Consider the following 25,344-nt stretch of genomic DNA (forward strand, 5'->3'; position numbering starts at 1 on the left):
GGGCCAGCCGGACATCAAGACCGACTGGAGGTGGTACAGCAGGGCGGCCGCGGCGACGAGCTGCACGGGCCAGGCGCCCTGCAGCAGCAGCACCAGCAGCAGCAACAGCAGCAGCAACAGCAGCAGCAGCAGCAACAACAGCAGCAGCAACAGCAGCGGCCACCGCATCTGGTGCACCACGCCGCCAACCACCACCCGGGACCCGGGGCATGGCGGAGCGCGGCGGCCGCAGCGCACCTCCCGCCCTCCATGGGAGCGTCCAACGGCGGCTTGCTCTACTCACAGCCCAGCTTCACCGTGAACGGCATGCTGGGCGCCGGCGGGCAACCGGCCGGGCTGCACCACCACGGCCTGCGGGACGCGCACGAGGAGCCGCACCACGCAGACCACCACCCGCACCCGCACTCGCACCCGCACCAGCAGCCGCCGCCGCCCCCGCAGGGCCCGCCAGGCCACCCCGGCGCCCACCACGACCCTCACTCGGACGAGGACACGCCGACCTCGGATGACCTGGAGCAGTTCGCCAAGCAGTTCAAGCAGCGGAGGATCAAACTGGGATTTACCCAAGCGGACGTGGGGCTGGCGCTGGGCACCCTGTACGGCAACGTGTTCTCGCAGACCACCATCTGCAGGTTTGAGGCCCTGCAGCTGAGCTTCAAGAACATGTGCAAGCTGAAGCCTTTGTTGAACAAGTGGTTGGAGGAGGCGGACTCGTCCTCGGGCAGCCCCACCAGCATAGACAAGATCGCAGCGCAGGGGCGCAAGAGGAAAAAGCGGACCTCCATCGAGGTGAGCGTCAAGGGGGCTCTGGAGAGCCATTTCCTCAAATGCCCCAAGCCCTCGGCCCAGGAGATCACCTCCCTCGCGGACAGCTTACAGCTGGAGAAGGAGGTGGTGAGAGTTTGGTTTTGTAACAGGAGACAGAAAGAGAAAAGGATGACCCCTCCCGGAGGGACTCTGCCGGGCGCCGAGGATGTGTACGGGGGGAGTAGGGACACGCCACCACACCACGGGGTGCAGACGCCCGTCCAGTGAACTCGAGCGGGGGAGGGGCAGAGCGTGGGGCTCCCCCTCCCCTTCGGCCCACCGCCCTTTCCTGACCCCCTTGTTCCCTCTCTAACTTCTGATTGTTCTTTTATTTTTAATTATTATTTCCCCGTCCCTTAAGGAGAAAAAAAAATAAGGAAAGCAACGAAGGCACTGGGTTATCCAAACGGTAGCAGGTGTAATGATGTGTTTTGACCTTTACAGGCTAGTACCCAGGCAATGGAGTGTCTCACAGAGTAAGGAGAGAGAGAGAGAGAGAGAGAGAGAGAGAGAGAGAGAGAGAGAGAGAGAGAGATACCTGGCGAAACTAAATAAATTACCAAAAACAAAAATCTACCAAGCCGTGATAAATACAAAACACAGCTTCCTAATGCCGGGAGTTGGCACATGCTGCTGTGTTTATTTAATGTGGATCCCCATCAGGAAAGAGGAAAAAATACACATGTTCTTTGACGTAGGCAAAATCTAACCACATAAATTTGCACTGCAAGAAAATTGAAGTTTACATGAACAAATGCATGAACACATTTTTCTTTCTTCCACCGTTAATTTTGAAATTGCCGCGGTTTGTGTTTTGTTTTGTTTATTCAGAGGAAAGAGTTGAAGCCAGCTCTTGGCCACTCTCCATTTCTAACCTTCCCGTGTAGCCACTTGTTCTTACTGTTTGTGAACTTTGGTTACCTTCAGATCCCCTCCCCTCCCTTCCATTGGTGTAACTTTTATTTGCTTCTTTTACCAAAGCAAAAAACGATTGGCTTCATACAAAATAAATAATTCTCTGCTTTCAGGAAATGTGCATGGTCTACCATCTTTAACAAGGCAAAAATCCAGTTTGGAATACAAAAATGAGAGCCAAACATTGTTTTTTTTTGTTATCAGCCACAAAGTAAACTTCGTTTTCAGGCAGTGTTTCTGGGGGAGGTTGCAGAGGGGAGAAAAAGAAAAATTGATAGTGAGTGACCGATTGCTTCATTTTACCAAGCGGGCCCATTGTGATAGCGCTCAGAGGATATGTGGAGGTAAAGTACATTTTCAACAGAAAGAAAGTGGCACTTTGAAGAGAACTAGGGAAATACATATCTCCAGACACCCCCTGTATAGTTCTCTGCCTTCAGTTTTAATAACTTCATTTAGAAGGAATTATTTGTGCTGACAGTAGCAGTTAAACTTTGTTCCTTTAATAGCTTTAAAAAAACATAAAGAAAATAATCTGGGAACTTCATGGTGTATGCCTCGACTGTGTTTCTTAGCACACAAATACCCACATGCATACAGAGAACAGTGTTTCCACTCTAGACTGGTTTCGTTTTCACTAGCTCATTTGTATATCAAATTATATTTAAGGTCCCATACCTTCTTCTCCTGTAATTCATTACAGAAAATACCAGTTTGACTTGGACAGCTTCACCCACCCCCTCTTTCACTAAAGAAGCCAAATGTAGAAGGGGAAAAAATGCTATTTTCAATCCTTCCCTTTCTCCCTTTGTTAATAGTTTTAAGTGCATTTTTTACCTTATCTTGATGGAAAACGGATAACTCCCATAACAAAAGAATCTACTGGAAAGTGGAGGTGAAAAAAAAACACAAAACTGTAATTGTATTGAAAATAAATGCCATTAAACTGTGATCAGTTAAAATACTTAAAAGTAATCAGCACAAAAGGGCGCTAAAAGGGAAAACACTTTTTATTAATCTTAAAAGATCGGGGCTTTTTTTCTGGTTAGGTATTAGGTAAATTTTTATTTAAAAAATTAAATCTCAATACCATAAAATTATGGTTCAGCATCAGATTAGCATTGCACTTAGTAGCTAAGGTTTTAGGAAATATGCTTTAGATTGTCTTTTCAAACACCAGTGATTGTTTCATTTTCAATGTTTTTGCAAGATAAATGATGACTTATAATGGGCATATTTACTTGCCTGTATTTCATTTCCCCCAATGAATGTCACAAGGAGATGGGCATGGAGCTGCTTGGGGTGCATCACACTGCTTGTTCCTGAGGTGTGGGGACTGGCCTTTAGTGAAGCCATCCAGAGCAGGGCAATAGCCAAGGGTAAAGGGAGGAAATGAATTTTCAGATTCTTATTACCAAGTGGGTAAGGTTAGAAGCTGGGGTTCAGGGGATGTGTCTATAGCTCCTCTAACTCTCAGAGGTTTACTAAGATGAAAGTTACCACTGAACCTTCCCACTATGTATATATGTTTAATATCTGTCTTTTGAAATGCAGAAATAGTTTAAATGTTTCTTTGTCTATTTTTCTTTTTTTTTAATGCTACCCAGGGAAATATTTTCATATCATTTTTAAGTGGCCTGCCTCAATGTATATTTATTTCTTTTAAAGCAAAAAGGTTCTGGAAACTGTTTTTCTGTAGCTTTAAATGAGTAGGTGAGCAAAATCTATATGGGATGTAATTTTTTTTGTTCAGTCTCTTTAAAAATACTTTGTTTTGGTACATTTGGTTGTGCTTGTGGGGAAAATAAAAACGCAGAGATCCTTATATATTTATGTTAAAGTAATATTTTATTATCTACATAAAACAGAAATGCACAATACCTTCATAGTTTGTTCTAATTATTGAAATATCTTTATTTTATTTTAAAAAATAGTGCCAAGTTTTAAGGGGGAAAAACCTAGACCTTATACTGACTGAGTTGAGTTGTATGTAAAACACTTCCCTTCCTTTATACTTCATAAAGTTTTGGAATAAATTTTATGCATATACTGCCAGGTTTCACGTTAATAACGTTCAGAGGCTTTTTTTTTTTATTAAGTGAGACTACTATTCTCATTCACTTTTCTTTGCAAACCACCTCCCCCACCATCAATCCCAAACCATTCAGCTACTATGCCTATAGCATTAAATTGAAATGGTCATTGGGTTTGAGCTTCAATTTGCTTGCCATTTCATGGTCTGACAAAGAGATGTTTGTCCCCTCTAAATAAATGCAGATCTCCCTGCATCTTCTTTCCAGGTTAGCTTTACCTGATCTGATTTTAGTTTTTTGGAGAATATCACTGGAACTAGGTGGACTTTAATCTATACCCACATGCCCTCACATAATTTGGATCTACAGAAAAACGAGGCTGAGTTAAGGAAATTATTCTTCTTAGTGGTTTACAAAGATCTTTCAATAAACAACTCTGATTATATGCAATATGTGTGTTTACCAAGTGATAGAGGCAGGTCCTATGTATTATTCCTGTTAGGTTTACAGAGAAAAGGATGGATTTTGCGCTCATTTATACAATAGTGTCTATTTCTCATTAGGCAAACAAACAGCCTCTGAAACAAGGAAAGAACCTAGGGAGCACTCAAGACTGTGGTGCTAATAACAGATTGTTTCATAGTTGCAGATGGACATTACACTTACCAGAATCAGTTCGAAGGTTAGTGAGACATCCAAGCAGTGTTGGGTTAGTTCACAAGTTTGCTGATGTACTTCGAGTCCTCCTTGGAACATCGGTTTTAGTATAAATGTCCATTTTGAAAGGTAGTTTCTGGGCTTATTACATCTGATCATCTTTTCTAACTCCTAGTCAATATTACACAGGTCCCAAACTGATTCAGCCAAATGATCTTATCAATAGTCTGAACGCAAAGTGACAGAAAGAAGAAGTGTTTTGTGACCGCAGACATGCTGATGGGTGAAATGTTTAAGCTGGGTATAGATTTGAGTTCTGGGTCAATATCCTCCTCCATTGTAGGCAGAAAGCAAGCAGCATCTGCCCTCTGCAGGCATTTTAGTGGACCTTGAGAAGGCGTTTTTTGTTCTTAGCCACAGGGGCTACTGACTGGCAACCATCACGTGTTAAACGGACGCGCCATGGTTTTGACCCATGTTTGCCGCTCTGATTCTAAGCTATTCAAGCAGTTTCCATGCCGTTTGGGGGAGTGTATTACATGCTAAGGTGAAAAAACTCCATCACTGCCTCTGGGAGAAATTTGTGGGGCAGTCACCCCTAAAATGTTGGCTAGACACAATGACAAACCCTTTCTTTTCCCTAAAGACAATAATGCAGAAGACAGCCATCCTGAGAGCGCTCCTGTGTTTCCTCAAAATATGTCACTTTTTAAATTGATGGTGTAAGATGAGGGAGAAAGGATCATGTGGGAGTTATGTGAAGGTCGGATGGAGGGAATGGCCACTAATACTATTGTGCTTGGCACTTCTAAACATCCTCGGTTCCCACGAAGTTACCTCCTCTATATTTCAGATGCAGCAACAAAAGGACTCCTCTCCTTGCCCTTCTGCTCCTACCAGTGGGAGCCACACACCGGTTGGCAATTATTTTTCTGGTGAAATGGCTTTAATAAAGGCGCTTATCTTTCTACTTATTTCTCCAAAAACAATTAATAAAGAGATGCATTAGCAACAATGGGGGGGGGGGGGCGGGAATGGCACTGGTACCTGCACATGTAGGTCTAGATGTTGCATTCATTTGCCTTTCATTTGCCTCACTATGGAAGCAGCTCCGGAGTGCTGGGCTGCTGAGTGAGAGAAATGATCTTTTGATCATTGGCCTCTGTGATTTGTCTTTGTTGGTTTTTCAATCAGTTTGTAGGACTCTGTTCTAGATTCTATCAAATTCCTAGACAAGTTAAAGAATGAGGTAAAGAATGGAGTTTGTACCAAAAAAAGATGGGAGGATGGTAAAGCGAAGGTCAAAGGTAAAAGTGTTTCTTTGGGTCTGCTTGTTTATTTCAGTGAGGCAAAGGGGGCCGTGTCCATTCGAAATGAAAGTAAAAGATGCATCTTGAAATATTAGGAATGAATCTTGACAATAAAACTAAGTGAGATGTACAGCTAAATTTTATAGAAACGTTTTCTCTATTCAGGAAAGTTTACTTTTTCAGTGAAACATAATCTATTAACAGGGGGCAGTGGGTGGTAGGAGAGAACCAGGGCTCCTGGTTCCTATTCCCAGCACTTGATTCAGGATGGGGAATAATTCAAAGTGGCAGGGGCTCGCCACTAGCAAATCATGGAATAAACTTGCCCACCTTTGTAGAACTTGGGCTGGAGCTATTTCAATACCCCCTTGTCTATGTGGGCACAGGAGTGCCAGAAAATGACTTTTCTGTTTTCTTTTAAGGCTTTGCTTAGTTATGGAGATAAAGAAACAATCAGAATATTTCCACGTTGTTCTTGTATTTGGTGGGAAGCTAGGAAATTTGTTTCTTTTTTTAAAGAAAAAAGTTAATTAACTTTATCATGTAGTACTTTTCCTTTACCTTAATAACAACTCTGCTTGGCTTAGCTGTTAGAGGTTTTAGAAACAATATTATACCCCATCAAAACAACCCTGGCCTCTCTTATTGTTCCTATAATTCTGGTTGTTGATAACATTAAGATGTATTTCTTTTTTAAAAAAATGTCTGAAATGTTATTTAATACACCAGTAAAAGTGCACCTATATCTTAAAGTTTATTCCTTCCACGTCTTTCTGAGTTTTTATAGCTCTTTGTCTGGGGTTTGGAGGGTGGGGGACTCCATATGCGGTTCCTGCAGGAAGAGCCGGGGCTCTGGAGTGGTCGGTAGCTGCGGCAAGGCAAACCGCTCTCTGCTCTCAGAATGGGGAGCTGTCATCTAGAAAAAAGGAAATAAATGCTCCACAAAGATTCACTTGTCACTGATTTTAGAAAGACGGGGGGGGGGGGGGCATTAGGACCCCATCTGAGCAATAAGGAGAGGATGTTGATTGTTATAAATTGTGTGCGATGAACTCTCGGTGTACAGAACTCGGGCGATAGAAACCTTGCTGTGGAGTAAATTTGAATCTGCATCCTTTTTTATTTGGAGCATATATTTTTCCTCCCACCAATGTTTCCTCCGGGTTTGTTTAAAAAGAAAAAAAAAGCCACCTGGCGAGTTTGGCATAGGAGAGTAGGAAAAAGAAAAAGTTTCTTGCGGGCGTGTAACACAAATTAGCCATTGTAAGTCACCAGGCTTTAAGGTTCAGGCAAATCCTGGTACAGAGTGTATGGAGTTCTTCCCCTCCTCCTCTTGAGAAATCTCATGCCTTAATAAACCTCAATTTTTATCACCCACAGCACATGATTTTGAAGAGAATGATTTGGCACTCATAACTTTTTGTTTGTTTGCTCCCCTAACAAAATATTCTTTCAAAGTTGTGGAGCCCCTGGCCCAGGCCGGTGAGTGCTGCGGGCTTGCAAACGAGGCACCCCAGCCTGGCCGAGCCCACCTGGGGGAGCCCGGGCCGCTGAAGGAAGTCCCAGGCAGTCCTGCAGGCCGGGCCGGGAGGGGAGAGAAGCGGGAGGATCCGGCGTCCCCAGTCCTCCAGCCCAGGTCCCCGAGTGTTTGCCCAGAACCCGGATTATCTGCCGCCCAACTCCTAGGGGGAAGCTGGACAGCCCAACGTCTTGGGTCATTCCGGCACTTTCCCTCTCCAGGGAGGTGGGGGGAGGGCACGATGATTGGTAGAGGTGGCTGTTGGGACAAGAGTGGAGGCCGTGGGTTTGGTCGCCACCCCTGGGGAAGTTGGCTAGAGTCGTGGTGAGTTGGCTGGGCCTCGCTGGGGACACGCGTGACCTGGGGTAGCGATGCCGGTGGGACGCACGGTGACTGAGGGCTGAGTCTCCTAGCTTTCTGTCTGCGTGGCTTTTCCCTTGGACTCTGCAAAGTTGGCCCCAGGACAGTGTTTTCTGCATTCGAGAGGCAACCGTGGGAGAAGGTGCCCCAGGAGAAGAGGGCAGAGGAGGCAACTGCAGGAAAACTGGGGAGGAAAGAAACCCGGCGGCCCCTGGACTGATGTGTCCGTTTTCTGTTTGTTGGGGGGCAGTAGGGGTGAGAGGTCGGGGAGGGCCAAGGCCCGGAGCGAGGGAGCGCGGCTGGCAAGCCAAGTTCTGAAGCCCGTGCCCCTCAGCTCACATCCATCAAACTCCTGCCACTCGGGACCTCAGCTCCCTGCCCCCAGCAGAGAGGAACCTACTCTCCCAGCTCTGAAGCATGAAGCACCAGGAACCCAGACACCCTCCGCAACCCATCACTCCCTGCTGGGCCTCAAGCCGCTCTTCTGTCCACACGGGAGGACGGGCAGCCCCTCTGGACACCCCATCATCCCAAGTCAGAGCTGAGGGCAGCGAGCAGGGGGGAGCCGCTTCCCACCAGCCGAGGCCTAGGGGTCTCCGAGGGCACTAGCCGCACTGAAGCGCCCCCCCCACCCCCACCGCCCTCATCCTTCCCACGTCCCTGGGAGGAGGCGCTGGTGGTAGGAAATCAATTCTTAGGACCTTCGCCGGGAGTTCTAAGGCGGCCTTTTGCCTCCGGAGGAGGTGAGGCCTGATGGGGGACAAAGGGCTTTTGGGTCCTGGGGTGCGCGGTGGGGCCTCCGAGGCAGGAAGCTGGCTGGGGAGGGTGGGCAGGCGGCCAGCGCAGAAGCAGGGGTCCTGCCGGGGCGCGGGTCTGTGCTGGCGCCCGGCCCGGCCTCCGCCCCGTGCGCCAGGCCTCCCGCCTGCTCCCCGCCGAGCCCGCCTACGGCCACTCACCGGCCCCGCGGCCAGCCGGGCAGGGACGCGCGCAAACAAGGATGCTTCTATTTACTCGCCTCTGCCGGGAAGATTTCTAAGACATTCAGCAGGCACAATCATTAAACTAATTTGTATTTGATTGTTTGGGCGGACGGAGGGTAGTTTTATTGCGCTAAGCATTCAAGCAGGCACGCATCGCTGATTACCAGTATACATTAAATAAAGTTGTTTGTACACATTGTCTTACCACATATAGGCAGAGGCTTATTATTCTAATTACTCTAATTAGTGCATTGAAATGTTTTCTACTTGATTTGAGGAGACAGTGATTAGTTCTATTACTTCTTTTAACTCGTATTTTATGGAAAACTGTTGGTGCATGTTCAAATTACTTTATTTGCCCCTGGAATATAACGCTGACCCCAACGCAGTGAACTGCACGGCCCTTGTGGGGCCCCAACTCTGATGTGGGTCTGGGCTTGGAAGAGGCTCCCGTTACTTCCCTCCCAACTCCGAGGTCAAGTCCCCCGGCTTCAGGCGGCAGCCCCCGCCCCAGCCCCAGCCCCAGCCCCAGCCCCAGCCCGCACCGCGCACCGGCCTGGCCTGGCCAAGTCCGAGCCGAAACCCGCTGTGCCTGCTGGTTCCCTGGGTGTGATTACTTTTAAAAGACGCCCTTAAGCATATTTTCTGTGAATCTGTTTCTTGAGCTTTAATGTTACTATTAATTGATAAGATCAGCTCATCAAACATACTATTTCGATAGGGAATTGTAATTAAAACCTTAATCCTGTTTGAGACTTTTTCCCTTTAAATTCCTTTTTCTTATGGAAAGGGTGCAAAGTTCACTATAAAAAGTATTATAACAGGGAGATTAATTCGTTATCTAAATAACAATCTTTGCTATTGATCCAACGCACTTTCCGCCACCTTTTGTGTGGGTCGGGGAGGCCCTTAAAAAGAAGAATATGACGAAGCAGAAGATGTGGCCTGCACCCCGCAGACTCCCATCGACTTGGCCGAGCGAGGGGTCCGAGGCCCCCCCCCCCCCTAACCACCACCCGAGGAAGCTCCCGCGTGGGTCTGGGCCTGACAGTGGTGCCCCCGGGCAGCGCTGCGCCGCGCGCGGGCTCGCAGCCGGCCGCCTCTCCCCTGGCAAAGGAGATCCGCTCCGTTTCTAGGTAAATATTCCACCGGTTCTGCTTTTACTGTTAATATTTAAAGTCGGATTATCCCGTCTCTAGATGCGCGTTCCTAACCTTTGCCGGTGGCTGGGATGTAATAAACCCCGGTGGGTCGGGGTGTTCAGCTTCCCCTGGTCGCGCTGGGCGCCTCCAGCCCGCACCCCGCCAACCCTCTCACACCCCCCTAACCCCCTCCCCCACCACCACCTCCGCCGGCCTCCGCCCTCCGCCCTTCGCCGCCCGCAATGAGAGCCGCTCAGGAATGAAATCAGCGCCTCCCGCAGCTGAGGGCTGAGCATCCAGGGCGCTCAGGACCCGGGAAGCCGGCCCTTGATCCCGGCCGAGGAGTCCTCCGGGGCTGCAGATGGAGCTGGGCAGCCCCGCGGCGCCCAGCAGGAGAAATAGCCGGCTACCCCGAGGCAGCAGGGAAGACCCCAAATGGGGGTGGGAAGCGGGGACGTTGGGCGAGGGAGCTGCCGTGCTTGTGGGGAGCAGATCCTCTCTAAATCTATGCCCCTCCTCACGTGCCCCCTGAAGAGGCCAGGGCCCAGTTTGAGAAGCCCACGGATTTCCGAAGCGAAGAGGAGCATCTGTGCTCCTTGGTCAGCTCAGCGGTCCCGAGTTTCTTCTTTCCTAAGAGCTTTTCCCCAACTCACACCCTCCTTTCCTTCTAACCAAGGCTTCTTCCTCCACGCACAGGCGTTGTTAGGTAACAAAGTCTCCCGGGCGACTTTAACTGGAGACTAAAGAACACCCTAGCCCCACCCCTCCTTCCCTGTCCCTCCCCCCTTTCCTCCCCCTGCTTGTCCCCCAGCGCAACTGTTCCCCAGGACTTCTGTCCTGGCACCCAAGACAGCCGCAGGCCTAAGCCCAGTAGAACTTTGGCGCCCCACAGTGGAGTTGGCTCGGAATTACTCCTGATTTTACAGCCTAATCTGTTCAGATGTTTTGTTTCAGATTCAAGTGTCCTGCCCCCTCCACTCCCTCTCTCTCCTCACTCTGCATTTTCCCCCCTCAACTCTTCCTAGACAAATACTTATGAAGGTGACTCTATGCACATGACTCATTCAAAGGTTTCTAAACGTCCAGGTCTAGGTGGCTCCTGAGTAGGGATTTGAAAAGCTTCGACTGGATAGACCATACTTTCTACAGCAGAAAAGTTCCCAAAGGTAAGAGGAAAGAATAGCTCCCCCACTTCTTGGTTCCTACCTGTTTGAACTGTGACAGGTAAGTCTCCAGTCTCTCAGAGAAGCCCCAGCTCTTCAGGGGGCATCCAGACCAGAATAGCGGGTTAGAAACAAAGCTTTAACAACAGGCAGAACGCTCCAGCGGGAAGAAGGGAGCCCAGGGAGTGCGGCTTTCATTCAGCCCAGGGCCCACCCGTGACTTCTTCCTGTAGAGTAGCTTTGTTCCGTTTTGGGGTTCAAAACGGAGTTTCCAGCTGTCACTGCAGAGGGACCTATCCATGGGAAGAACTTGCCAGAATAATCACCCCCACCCCCCAACATCTGCCAAAAGTATCAATTCAGCAGGTGGAGCTGAACTTTGCCCCCTTCAGAGCCTGGTTAATTAGTCCTTTTCCCACACTGCAGGCATTCTCACCACGAATGATTTCTCCCTCTGCCTTTATCCCACCTAACATGACAAGGAGAGAGGAGAGAACAAGGACCACAGCGCGCACCCTGCAGTAGGAATGGAACTGGGAACTGGATTACAACGGGAACACCCACAATTGGGTCCCAGCCCTGCACTCAGGTGTGAGTCCCCCTGGGGGAGTCAGCTGACACCTGCAAATTTCACTTTCTTCATGTGCAGAACGGGGATCATACTTCTTTCTTCCCAACAGTGTTTAAGTAAAGCTCGGGTGAAGTAACGGACATGAAAGCACACAAAGGCAGCCCAATGGGAAGCGCTGTCGTTGCCACTCCCAGTGGAGGCCTCTGCTGTGACTGTCCAGCAAGAAACGTTCTCAGCTTAAACACAATGGTGCTGCCTGGTGGCTACCAGCGTGGGGAAGGAGAAGTGCACGCACAGCCATTTCATTGTCCAGGAAAGGCGCCGGGGTCCTGATCAGCTTTAAGTCAGGGCTGCCACGCGCGGGATGGTTTGCATGTAGGTTGTCCAGGCCCTGGCTTGTAGCTAAACTATCATTAGGGACTCGGGCGCCCGCAGCAGTGATTGCAGCGATGGCAGCGTGTCTGTGGTGCGCGGACTAGCCCAGTACTCCTGCGAACCACTCCCTTCCTTTTCACTTCTTACTACCTCTTGACATTTATGGCGTCCCTCGCTGCGTGTCACTTATGGCAGCCTGCATTAGTCCAGAAGGGAATTTAATGGGACCACACAGTTAAAACCGATCACACACACACACACACACACACACACACACACACACACACACAGCAATGGCAGCAACAACAACAGCACTGACCACCAGCAGCTTATCCTGAGCCGATTCAGGCCTCCCACCTGTGGAGAGCTCCAGGGGTCCAAGGCCACATCCAGGCCCTGGGCTTGGAAATACACTTTGGATGCAAAAGGCGCTCGGCGACACCCCCGGAGTCGCCCGGAGGGGCCTGTGGCAGAAGCCAGCCCCCCCACTCTTGGGTACCCTCCGCCACTCAGGGGGCCCTATCCCACTCAGAACGTCCTTCCAACGTCCCCCCAGAGGAGGAGTGGTTCCCGCCAGCCCCTCCCTTCGCTTGCGCCAAGAGGTCCCCTTAGGGCACCTACCCGTGTGCGGATAGAGGGAGAGGTTCTGAGGGTCCCCCCCGCCCCGCGGTGCTGAAGCCCTGGACCCCTGCGCGGGTGGGGCGCAGGCGAGGGGAGGGGGGCAGCTACGCGTGAGTCCCCCGCCGGCGCCCGAGGGGAAGCAGAAATGCAGCGGAGGAAGGGGTAGCCCGGGCGCTCCAGGGCTGACCTCCCTCTTCTGGCTGGCATGGCGGGGCGGCGGGGCTGTGCCAGTTTGTTTCACAAACACGTTGTCCCCCCAGAAGTTCTCTTAGGGAGGCCAAAGGCGGTCGGGGGATGGGGCCGCCACACCATCAGGGCACCCCGGGACCCAACCGGACAAGGGACAACGAGGTGGCCCGGTTCGGAATGCCTTGCAGCCTAAGGTCCGGTCCGCTCCCTGGATGGTTTCCCTCTGACACCCGGAGGCCCCGAGGCTCCCCCTGCCCAGCCCCCGCCCCGGGGCAGGGGGAGAGGGCAGCTCCCAGCTTGACTGCCCAGGCAAGAGGCAAGGACTAAGCACTAGACGCACCTCCACCTGCTGGTAGGAAGAGCCAAACCACCAGCCGGAGGACAGGGGATCTGCCAAAGGCCTGGAGCCCAGGCTGTGCGGGTACTGCTCCCCGTCACAAGGCGCTGATAAGGCAGGTACACGAACCCACACGCATTTCCAAAGGACAGACCCAAATTTAATCCATTAGGATTCTTACTTGGAATAATCCAAGTTGGAAGGAAAAGTTAATTTAGTTTTTTGTGTTTTTTGTTTTATTTTGTTTTGTTAAAGAGAGAGGGAGTACTTTGGCAGGACGAAGAGAGAGGTGGAGTGGGCACTCTAGGAAGGAGGCACCCGGCACAATGTGAGGCGGGGAAGCAGGAAAAGGCAGAGGGTGAGAGGGGTTTGGTCCGCTGGGTGGGAGAACACAGCCGGCGCCGGCATAGAAGGCTGCTAAGGGGCCCTGCGTACAGAGTTAATTGGTAGAGGGTCTTGAAGTTTTAATTAGATTCAAAAGGCAATTAAGGGCCATTGTAGAGGAGTGATGGGATGAAAATCATACTTCAGGGAGGGAGGTGGTGCGGTGCACCCGAAAGGTTGGCTGGAATGAAAAGCTGGGAGGGTAGGTAGAAGGCTAGGCAAATAGTCCTGACAGAGTGGTCAGAGAAGTCTGAAAAAGAGAGGCAGATGGTGGTGCCAGAATGGCTGTAGGGGGCTAAACGGGAGATGGAAAGAATGGTGAGACCATGATTACCTTTGGACAGGGATAGAGATGAGAACAAAGGAGAATTGTAGACACTGTACTCAGTTTCAGATGTGGTGGCTTCACTAGTTTCTCTGTTTCTTTCTGTCTCTCTGACACACACACACACACACACACACACACACACACACACCGAGTATCATAAAGCCATCATGACAGCAGGTTTTCAGCAACGTTTATCTATTTATTGAACCTAGCTGTAAGGCTGAGCCTAGTAAAAATCAATTTAATTTCAATTCAGGAAATTGTTATTAAGTAGCTACCGTGTGCTAAGCCCTTTCCTCAATGGTGTTTCTTTAACGGGGATGGAGAAAATAGGAAGGGAGAGAAAATGAACACAAACCAGAAGCCACCTTCTTTCGTGTGAAGTGGGCACTGTCCACAGTGTTGAGAAACCTGTAAGAAGGGCCACAGCCAGGCTTCGTGTAACTTCCCAAAAGGAGGCCTGCTTGAGCCACAGTACTTCTCGTTTCAGGTGTCTCCTACCACATATTTTTATCCAAATCTTTGTTTGCTTCTAAGGGAGTTAAAGGAAGGAATCCATTTTAAAGAAATTTAGATATACATTAAACTTTCCTTATTTAACATGTCAAGTAAAACTATGAGGGGTTAGATTTTGGGATAAGATACTTGTTTATATAAATATTATTTCCCAATTAAAGTGCAAAACCCCCTCTTTAATATTTTCTAATCTTCAAAAGACCGGAATGGTACACTGGGTTACTCTGAGTTAGGAAAAAAGGAAGGCAAATGTGAGCAGAGGCCAGTAGAACACAAGTATGTCAATATTCTCTTGAATACAGTGTAAAGTAGCAGAGACTGCCAGTTAAAGACAGAGCATGAACTGACCTGCATATAATTTCTCTTCTTTTGTATACCACAGATAGTCACCTTACATTGGTTCTATTTTCTACTTTCCATTTTAAGTCAAGTTAACTAGGGGACCTTGTTTTGTCTTGTTATTGTCTGTTTGTTTTAAAGCTTCCTATGTAGTATTCAGAAAAGGACTTTTCACCTGAAAATGTTTGTCAGAAATTAATATTTTTGGGATCCTGGGAAAAAATTAGAAACTATTTTCTGCAGTATTTGTCGGAATGAGATTTAGCCTTAATTAGTTAGGGAATTAAAGTTTTCTGGAGTCCTTTTCAAGCATTTTTTTCCCACTTGCAGACACACTACTGCCAGCCCACCCACCTGCCATATTTTACAAAACGTACCACATAAAAATCCTCTTGGTGCCACAGAGTGGACTGCAGGGGCTACTGGCTCCGAATTAGAAGATGTATGTGAATAGCGGAGGAGCTGCCGGATGCTACCTAACTCTGTGCTTGTCATTATCATAATTAATTTGGAAAGAAGAGAAAAAAGTATTATGAAATGGGCCTGCATGGGGGGCTGAGTTATCAGAACTACCTGTATAGTAAGGCAACATTTTAGAAACCAATAAGAAATTATTTCTGAAAATCTCAGGTATCATAGATTATAATGGTACCTTAATCAGGTAATACATATGAAGTATAAAATTCTTTTTTATAATTTTGCAGCATTTCATCTAAAAGAAAATATAACAAATACCTGAATTCCTACCATACCATTTAAGAAATAAAATATTGTGCCAGGCTGGTATGGCTCAGTGGTTGAGCGTCGATCTGTGAACCAGGAGATCACAGTTTGATTTCTGGTCAGGGCACATGCAGCTCAATCCCCAAGAGGGGCATCCAGGAGGCAGCCAATCCATGATTCTCTCTCATCATTGATGTTTCTATCTCCCTCTCCTTCTCTTTCTCTCTGAAATCAATAAAAAAATATTTTTTTCTAAAAAAAGAAAGAAAACATTGCAATCTGTTATTTGCTCCTCTGTTATGGCTCTTTAATGGCTTTTCTCTCCCCTACCAGAGATAATCACCATCCTGAATTTAGTATTTATCATCCATGGATTTCTTTATATTCTTATACATATTTTTATTCTTAAGAGTTTTTCATATTTTAAAATGCTATATAAGTTACATAAAACTGTTGGATAAACCACATGTCATAGAAACAATGTTAACTATCTCAAATACAAAAGACAGGCATCTTGGATACACTGCTACACTTTTTAGAGCCATATAATGCAATATATAGACTCCAAGGCCTGTATGGCTCTTATGTTTTTAAAAACTGAAGCTTTATAGAGGAGAGTAAAAAACACACAACATTGATGTTTTGCCTTTTTCAATAAGAGCAAAACCTAAACAATTATCAGCTTAGTTTTGTATATAAGCCAAAGAAAATAGCCTCGCAAATGTGTGTACTTGTAAATGACTGTGTCCTACTACTTGCCACTTCAGAAATATTTGCTTCCAATGAAAACCATTTCTTTTTCATTGGGGGTACTTTTATAAGTATTAAATGGTTCAGAAAGGATTCTACTGTATGCATCAAGAGCATTTGGAAATAAAAGGCATACTGGTTTTATTCTCCAATAATAAAAAACAGTGAAGTAGATTGTTTCCAAAGATGGTCACTGTAGCCCTTGTCCTGCACACATTCTGCAATGAGATTTTGCTACTCCTCTCATCAAGTGGTAGCTATTCCTTCCTCCCCCACCAGTTCTATACAGGGTGGGCAAAGGTAGGATAATAATAATTAATAATACAATAATTAACAAATAAACAATTCAAGAATAAACTGTTTATGTACTCAAAATTGTAAACCTACTTTTGCTCAGCCCTGTATAAGATGGGTTGGTCCTCACATTCAAGAAAATGCAGCCATAGAAATGAGTACATGCCTGCAAGGTTAAACTTTAAGAGACCTTGAAACTCTATTGTTGCACTAATGGAATCACTGAGGGGATAGGAGAGACATGCCTCAACCAACAACCTAGCTGAACCTCAGGCCAGCCAACCAGCTAGCTGAATGCAGCCAGGAGTGAGCACGGGCAAGAACAGCGTTGTCCAAACAATCCACAGAATTATGGAAAATAATAAATCATTATTGTTTTAAGCCATACATTTTGAAGCGGTTACAATGCAATAAACAACTGAGGGAAAAGAATAATATGAGACAGGTTTGTGCTGTAGGTCTGGCATATTTGCACTATAAGGTGAAGTCATAAGAAAATGTCCACAAAGGGAAGTCTTAGTAGTTCTGCATCATAGTAAAATTTAGTATTTAAAGGTTCTTGGGTGCCATTGCTGCCCAACTAACAGTCCCCCGAGGTATAGTATGTCAAATGTCAATGAGGTACTTTACACTAAATGAAAAATTTCAAGCAACCAATCCAGATGACACTGTACTTGTTACTACATATCTGGAGAACCCTGAGCTACTCTGATATCGGTATTATTTATAATTGCCACAGTTTATAATCCAAGTATACAAGTACATACCAATTTCCAGCACAACAGAAGCATATGAATATTATGTGTAAGTTGACTCAATTAGAATTCTTAGTTGGAGGATCAAAGCTGGAAAGGGTAATGCAAGAAAATGTGTTATCAGTGCTTAATAAAGCGAGAAGATGTAATCTGGCAGGAAGAAGAGGGATGGTGCTCCTAAGAGCGAACACTGGAATAGATAGAGGGAACCTACCCTTTATAGGAAATGGGTGAGAGAATGAGTTGCTTGTAAGAATATATTTTTTAAAATAGTTGTATATGAGCCCAGCTGGTGTGGTTCAGTGGTTGAGTGTCCACCTATGAACCAGGAGGTCAGGGTTCAATTCCCAATCAGAGCACATGCCCAGGTTGTGGGCTCGATCCCCAGTAGAGGGCGTGCAGGAGGTTAATGGATCAATGATTCTCTCTCGTCATTGATGTTTCTAACTCTTTCTCCCTCTCCCTTTCTCTCTCTGAAATCAATAAAAATATATTAAAAATAGTTGTCTATGACTAGTAGGACTCTTTCATATCTAACAGGCTTAACAAATAAACAAAAACAAATAAAACAAAAAGGGAATTCACTGGCTCATGCAACATAAAACTTCTGAAATGACTTGCCCCAGGGGGACAAATGGCATCATCAGGACTGAGCCAGGCTCTCTGGATCTCCTGGCAGGTGAACTCACTCTGGTGCCTGGGACTGCTGGCTCGATCTTAATCATGTTAGGTTTGTACTCTGTACTATAAGATGCCCCAGCTTGAAGAGTTCCACCTAAGGCCCAGAATTAATCTCATTGACCATCTTTTTAAAAAACCAGGATGTGCATGTACCTTTGTTTACCTGTGTGTGAGGTTGCAATGCTCTGATTGATCATTCCTGAGTTCACATGCCAACTTTTAAAACCAAGGCATCAGCTCCATTCAAACCACGTGTCCTGAGAGTTTGAGAGGGGTATTTCCCGAAAGAAAGTCAGGGCAGTGGTTCAAGAAGGGTTAAAGAGTGGCTGGATAGGCAAAAAATAATAAATATTTTTAAAAAGAAAAATGTGTCTACTATAATTAATGTACTTTTAATATAGTAATGCTTATATTTTACACACCTCTAGTCTAAGAACTAAAAGTAAGGATACTTGGGGAGCTCTTTTTCTTTTCTTTCTTGACTTAGCAACTTAAATAGGTTATATCAATATTTAAGTGAGCTACAAAAGTGAAGATTGTTAGTCTCAACCTATAGTTCCTTTATATTTTACAGTAATAGATCTTTATAGGAAACTACTCTAAGAAGATTAAAGATTTCATCTAAAAATGTACTTATTTGAAATTCCACAACATTCTTAATGAAAAAAATATTATCTGCATAATTACATTAAATGGCTTCTGGAATACATTACCACTAATGATGCTAATAGAGTTAGACCAGATGCAAACTATAAAAACATCCATTATCTTTTGTCCTTGAAGGAACTTCAAAAATTGCTTTTTTTTTCTTGTAGGAAGCCTACTAATGCTATACTCTAATTTCTTGTATGTTGTGTTGTAGTAAACTGTTATACAGAGCCTCAATATCCCACAGAAGTTTCTGAAATGATCCTGAAAGTATATCATTTTGTACTTTCTTCTGTGGCCCAATTTCATATGTAATTAATTTAATTAATATAGTAGCCAAAATATTTACATGATTTTTCTTTTTCTTCCTGGCTTTGTAGTCAGCCTACAGATACTAGGTAGTACCATAAACAACAAAAACATTTTGTACTATTTTATAAGAAATAAATTATCATTATCAGTAATACATATTGAAAATAGATTTTATTGTGCATCAGTGTTATGTTAACTAACAGAATTTACAAAAATTGTTGTCAGTGATAACGTATTTAATTGAAATATTCTGGTCCTCAAGTTCATAAAAAAGCAAAAGTCCTATAAAAGTTATGTTAATTAAAAAAACAAAGCAGGTAACAGGATATTGAAATCTACACTTGAAGTTCAATGAATGACTAGATCTCTTCAATAAAGTATATGTAATGCAAACTTCTACTAGCTATGATAAAATGTTTTCAATCCAGTTAGTAAAATCTCTTTATTTCCTTTATAATCTGTAGGTCACAAGGGTTTTGGGCCTTGTTGAGAAGTGTATTAGGGTTCTCCAGAGAAACAGAACCAATAGGATGTATACATATGCATGTATATATATATTTATACAATATTATAAGGAATTGGCTCCTGGGATTATGGAGGCTGGCAAATCCAACATCTCCAAGGTAGGCTGTCAGGCTGAAGACTCAGCAGAACGCAATGTTCCTTTGAATCCATAAGCAGGCTGCGGTAGGAACAGAAAGAGCTAGTGTTGTAGATGAAGCCTAAACATGGCCTGATGGAAAACCTCTCTTGCTGGAGGGAGGCCAAGCATTTTGTTCTATTCAGGCCTTCAACTGACTGGGTAAGGCCCACCTACATGAGGGAGGGCGTTATCTTTAACTGAAGTCCACCAATTTAAGTGTTAATTTCATCCAAACACAGAAAACACCCAGAATAATGTTTGACTAAGTATCTGGGCACTCTGTGGTGCCAAACTGACACATAAAGTTGACCATCTCAAGTGCACCCCTTGTCAACTTGGCATTCATACACATCTCCTGAATCCCATATATTACTAACCCCCACATAATCTCCATTATTAGTCTTCAAATAAAGAGAAGAGGGTCATAATTCCACCTAAGATACAACTATTCTGCATACAAAGACAAAAATGCCCTAACCCTTTCCCCAGAAGAGGATGCAAAACGTTCTTAGATGATGTTTACTCTTCTTGATGACCATGATTTAAATACTGTGATGGAAAGTTAACAATATGTAAACACTATAATAGGTCAATGCATCTGATTTACGTGAAAAGAAGATGAAAAGGGAGGAAGACAAAGATATTTGCTAAACAAACACACATTCATAACAAAATAAGGAGTAAATATTGATGAGAATCAGTCCTTGCTTTTGTAACTGGTCACACGATCATAGCTGGTATTCATGACTACCTCCTTCCACTACTCAGTGCTGGTCCCTGTTCTTTACCTGGTGAGGTGACCCAAATCTTCATTCCTGACAGGCTACTGGCACAAGGGGCATTTCTAGGCACCAGACCAGGGAGTAAGTAACAAAGTAGGCAAGTTTAGGCCAGGGAGGAGAGAATGTCCAAATAAGTACACTATTTGAATGTGGTTAAATCTTACTTTACTAAAAATGTTGTAAACATTGCAACAGCCACTTTTTCCCCCTTTAGTTTTCAAAGTGTTTTGAACCTACTGTCTAAATTACCTCAGTTCTGCTCCAGTCAGGTATATTTTTATGGCATAAAAGCCTCTACCTGTACATAAGTTGGTGTTAGAGGGCATGTATCAGAGGAGGCTGAGGAATATATTATCCTTTAGCTTTGTTTTTAATCAAGAAGATTTCTAGTTTGCAGAGGAAATCCTGAATGCTATTGCTTATTCATACACCTACCCCATACATGTATCACACGAAGGTAAGTGCTCTGTTTTATGGGGATGTAAATCTGGTTCCTTCCACCAAAACTGAATTCTTAGTTGGAGTTTCATATCTCAATTAGGTAATTAAAACTTGTTGAAATAAAATATCAACTTTAAATCGCTGTAATTCAAAACAAAGTATCACACATAATTTTAAAATAGACTAGAAAAACACGGAGTTTGCAAAAGGGATGATAAATCTGAAAGTAATACATTAAAATGACTTTCAAAATAGATGAGAAATTAAAAGAAAATAAAACTGCCTTTAAAAATATCACTTATCTTGTATATTAAAGACAAACCAAGCTGTAGTTACTTTCCAGAAAAACAAAACAAAACACCTGAGTACCTACTGTTAACTGAGTACCTACTATGTGCCAGGTATTCTAAGTCCTGGAGACGTAGCAGTGAACAAACCAAAGTCCTTGTGCTTACAGAACTAAAAATTATAAAGGGGTAAACATAAATCAATATATAATATGGCAACTAGTCATAAGTGCTATCAATAAAAATATAGCAGTGTACAAAGGCTAATGGTTGATGGGTGGAAGGGAATATCCTATTTTATTTTGGATGGTCAATAAGGGTCTCTCTGGATAGGCAATATTGGAGTAGAGACCTGAAGGAAGTAAAAGCTAGCATGGTGAAGACATAAGAACACTGCAGCAAGGAGCAAGGTGTAGAGCGCAAGGAGCAGGAAGGGGCAGGATCCTACTGGATAAGGGCTTTTAGGTTTTCAAGCAGAGAAATGACATCTGACTGTGTTTTAAAAGGCATACGAAGGCTGTGGGGCTTAGACGGTAAGGAAACCGTCTTTCCTTAGAAGCAGGGAGACTAGATGTAATAATCCAACTTAGTTCTAATTTTGTAATATTTCATTCTGAGATAAATCCACCCTATATGCATCTGGAGAACGCTAATAGTAATCAAAGCACATTCACTTCAAAGGAATACTAAGATATTTTGGTTGCACATTTCTAAAATTTATACATGAACCTAAGTCTATCACTTACAGAGGTCCAATACACTAAATGTGGTAACAAAGGAAAAATCAAATTCCTGAAGACAAAATGCACACTCCAAATAAAGAATGTGTAATTGAGAAACATGATATTAACAACTAATTTTAAATTATCATACTAAGTATAGAGTATTCCAGTATGTGGCGCTTTATTATTATTATTACCAAAATAATTTATAGGGCTTGTACTGTTTAGACTAGTTTAGACACCTTGGCGTGCTTGTTAAAATGTAGTGTTCTGGGTTCTATCTAGTCTCAAAATCTCCAAGGGTTTGGGGACTGGAAATTTACATTTTAAACAAGCTCCCAGATGATTCGAACATATAATGATGTTTAAACCAGCAAATCTCAGAGTAATTGAAGAGTATTAGTTTGAAATTAAGATTAAAAACAAGGAGGATTATAGTCTATTTATCTCAAATCCATTTTTGAAAAGGATGGGATATGAATAAAGGAAAATTAAAATTCCATTGCTCTGTGATAATTCTAAGAAAAACAATGAGTTAAACTATAACAAAAATTGCATAAGAATATGCTTAATTAGATGGCAATACAAAAAAGCACTAGAATAAAAGATTTACAGAAAGACTGACCTTAGGAAGTTGGTAGAACAACTTTCTTATTTTATAAATGAGTAAACTGAGATTCAGAAAAGTTAAGTAACAGTCAAAAAGTAGCACAGTCCTGCTTATGGACTCCTCATGACTCCTGTCTCCCCTCTATTGATACCATGACTACACCATCGATTATCTAGGAACATGTCTATTAGTTTATCATATTTTTTATTCACCACAGAATCAGGTAACAGTGATATTTGGGAAAATCTCTTTGTTTTCCTAAAAGTAAAATACAAAGAGTGAAGAACCTTCTAAAAAATTCTGAACCAACCTATTAAGTAAGTTTATATTCTAAAACCCATTATTTATTACATTATTAAAGTAGGTTTATATTTTTCTTTTCAAAAAAAATTAAGAGATTTCCTTTCATTATTTTGACATACTTTAGCTACTCAGAGTAAGCTCAAATATCTGTGGTACCCAGGGTATTAGTGTTCAGAATTATTTTTTCCCAATACCTTTGGCTATAACTCATAATGACCCCCTGTATGAAGAGTAGTCTTGTTGCTCAGTGAGTGGGCTTGGCCTCATGACTTGTCTTGGCCATCAGATGTGAACAGATTAGATGATTAGTACATCCACTTAAACACTTTTAGCTCCATTTCACATTGCTGCCAATTCTCTTGCCTCTGCCCCTGCCACTGGAAGGGCATAGCCCGGGTCAGGCCTTCTCTTTCAGCCTAGGTCCTGGATGGAGCAGACCTGACCTAGAATCACAGCAACCAACCTCCAGCTGCCAACAGGCCACGTGAGTGAGAAATATATGTTACTGAAAGCCACTGAAATTTTGGAGGTTGTTACTCTGCTCTCAAATCTGGACCAAAAATCTGGTACCTGAGCCAGAAAGATATCAAAAGTAAAAATTCTGAAGTCCCCAAGCCAAGAATCTTTGTTATAAAGACGTGTAAGTATCTTATCAATGTGCCTGTATAAACATTAGTGATAGAATGTTTTTATGTGTTTTAGACTTTGGTATATGACAGGTACGAATTTGAGTTATGGTCATTTGTGTTTGGAAAATAGGAGTAATGAATCTACATGACAATTTTGTAATGTAAAATTGCACCAATGTGCAGAAAGAAAATGTCACAATTTATCTAGGGATGTAATTTCAAAGTCCACGGAAATATATGGGAATGTGTTTTAAAATTATAATCCCACAAACACATATTTGGGATATCTATCAATTTATATGAGCAATGTCAGATTTACATCAGCAAATATAATTTACTTCCCCTTAATTTTTTAAAAGTTTTCCTTCTCATTACTCTTACATTTCCTACTAATGATTATTGAATATTTGTTTAGGAAATTTAATTTTATTTTTTTAATATATTCAGTGGCAAGGAAGAATTTCATATGATGCTGAAAGACAATTTGACTACAGACAACACAAACTCGGGGAAATCTAGCTATAGATTATTATGCCTATTTTTCAGAAATTATGCAATCAATGTTTAATAATTTCATCTGGCAGTGGTGAGCTAGAGCCAATTCCTATCAACTTGAAAGAGCAAAGTGTGTGCATCTCATCCCAACTCAGCATTGACTGACTTCACATTGGTAGCCTGACATTGGTCATGGAGGGAGAATTTACACAATAATTGGAAGGCACTACAAATTAGGGCTCTTTCCACCACCGGAGTTGGTGGTTAAATATTTCTCCATGTACCAGTAGGCTTAAACATTCGCCTTCTTTAACATTTGATACTTTAATATCAAAGCATAAAAAACAGATGGCCTAATTTGATTTATGAGTGAGGATTTAAGGCTACAGACGTAAAACCGGGGCTAGTGGCTTCTTAGAGGCTGAGAAGGACTGAAAGCATGGAGGAATGAGGCCTGGTGCGGGTGCAGGAACATTGCTCTGCTCAGACTCTAGGCCCAGGTAAAACAGATGCACCTACAGAAGGAAATGAGACTCTTGGCTTTGGCAGGAGTGATATAGATGGGAACTCAGAAGACTTTCGAAAGGCAGAAGCAGAACAGCAGTCAGAGTTGGACAGTGTTTCTCTTCTCTGGGTAGTTACATGTGGTCAGACACAATGCTGACAAACTGCAAGGATAACATGCGAGGTACACACATTTTAAGGTCTTTCAGTTTTTCTCTTTACAAAGACTTATAAATAGTTTAGGTTTTACTATGTAGATTTATTTCTAGGACGTTTAAACAAAGAAAACAGGGCTTCAATACTATCAGTCCTTTATTTGAAGTATCTATCCACAAAAACATCTCGAGTAAGAAAAACGGTGTGCCAATATTTGTTCGTATTAACAATTCTCGAGCTTTTGTTGTAATCTTAGCAGCAATTTATAAATATTCTATAGCACATATTGCAGAAATGTGTGCAATAGAATTTGCACTTAAAATGTTTAACAAAATAAATGAAACACATTTACTTGAGAGACTGAAATAAATATATATATATGTATATATATGTGACTACACATATACAGGGCTCACATAAAAGTATGATTCTTGTAATAAATTAACACTTTCCTTCATTCACAGACTTCAGAAAACAAATGCTAGTACTATATTGTAGTTACTATACCCATTTTAAAAAAATACATATCAAACAAATTTAAAATAGTCACTGATCAGAAGTTAATTTAAAATTTTTACTTTTAAAAACTAATGCACAATTAATTTATTAGAATAGTTGGTGGACTAGCACAACATATAAATAATAAAGCAATGTGAGACTGGAATCCTACAAACAAATATTAAAAATCACCAGATGGTATAGCCATTCCTTTAGGCATTCCCAATGACTAGACATGGTTCATATTTCAGAGAAAAGTAAGCACAAATTCTAAAAGTCTAATATAAGAATAAAAGATGAGTTAGAAATTATGGGCCAAAAAGAGTAATCATGCTCAGAAATATTTTTTTAAATCATATCACCGAAGTATCATTTAACTTCCTAATCTTCTTAAATAAATTAAAAATATCTGTTAGGAACAAATTACAATGAATCTTTAGCAAGTATATTAAAAGTCACTGTAGTGAATACCTTCCATAATATACCATATAGTATTTCTTAGCTGCATTTTCCAAACTGTGCTCTGAGAAACTAAAGTTTTTAAAAGCACATTGACAGGCATGCC

General features: G+C 43.4%; 1 protein-coding gene across 1 annotated transcript in view; it reads left to right on the forward strand.

The window, feature by feature from the left end:
• POU3F2 (POU class 3 homeobox 2) overlaps window positions 1-1,035 on the forward strand; it is a 79,244-nt gene extending 78,209 nt beyond the window's left edge. The window contains exon 3 of the mRNA XM_014461819.2: window positions 8-1,035. Coding sequence (XP_014317305.2) covers window positions 8-1,035 — 1,028 coding nt within the window. The remainder of the gene's footprint in view (window positions 1-7) is intronic.
• Window positions 1,036-25,344: the final 24,309 nt, after the last annotated feature.

The sequence above is a fragment of the Myotis lucifugus genome, unplaced genomic scaffold, assembly GCF_000147115.1.
Source record: "Myotis lucifugus unplaced genomic scaffold, Myoluc2.0 scaffold_161, whole genome shotgun sequence".
In the NCBI taxonomy this organism is placed as follows: domain Eukaryota; kingdom Metazoa; phylum Chordata; class Mammalia; order Chiroptera; family Vespertilionidae; genus Myotis; species Myotis lucifugus.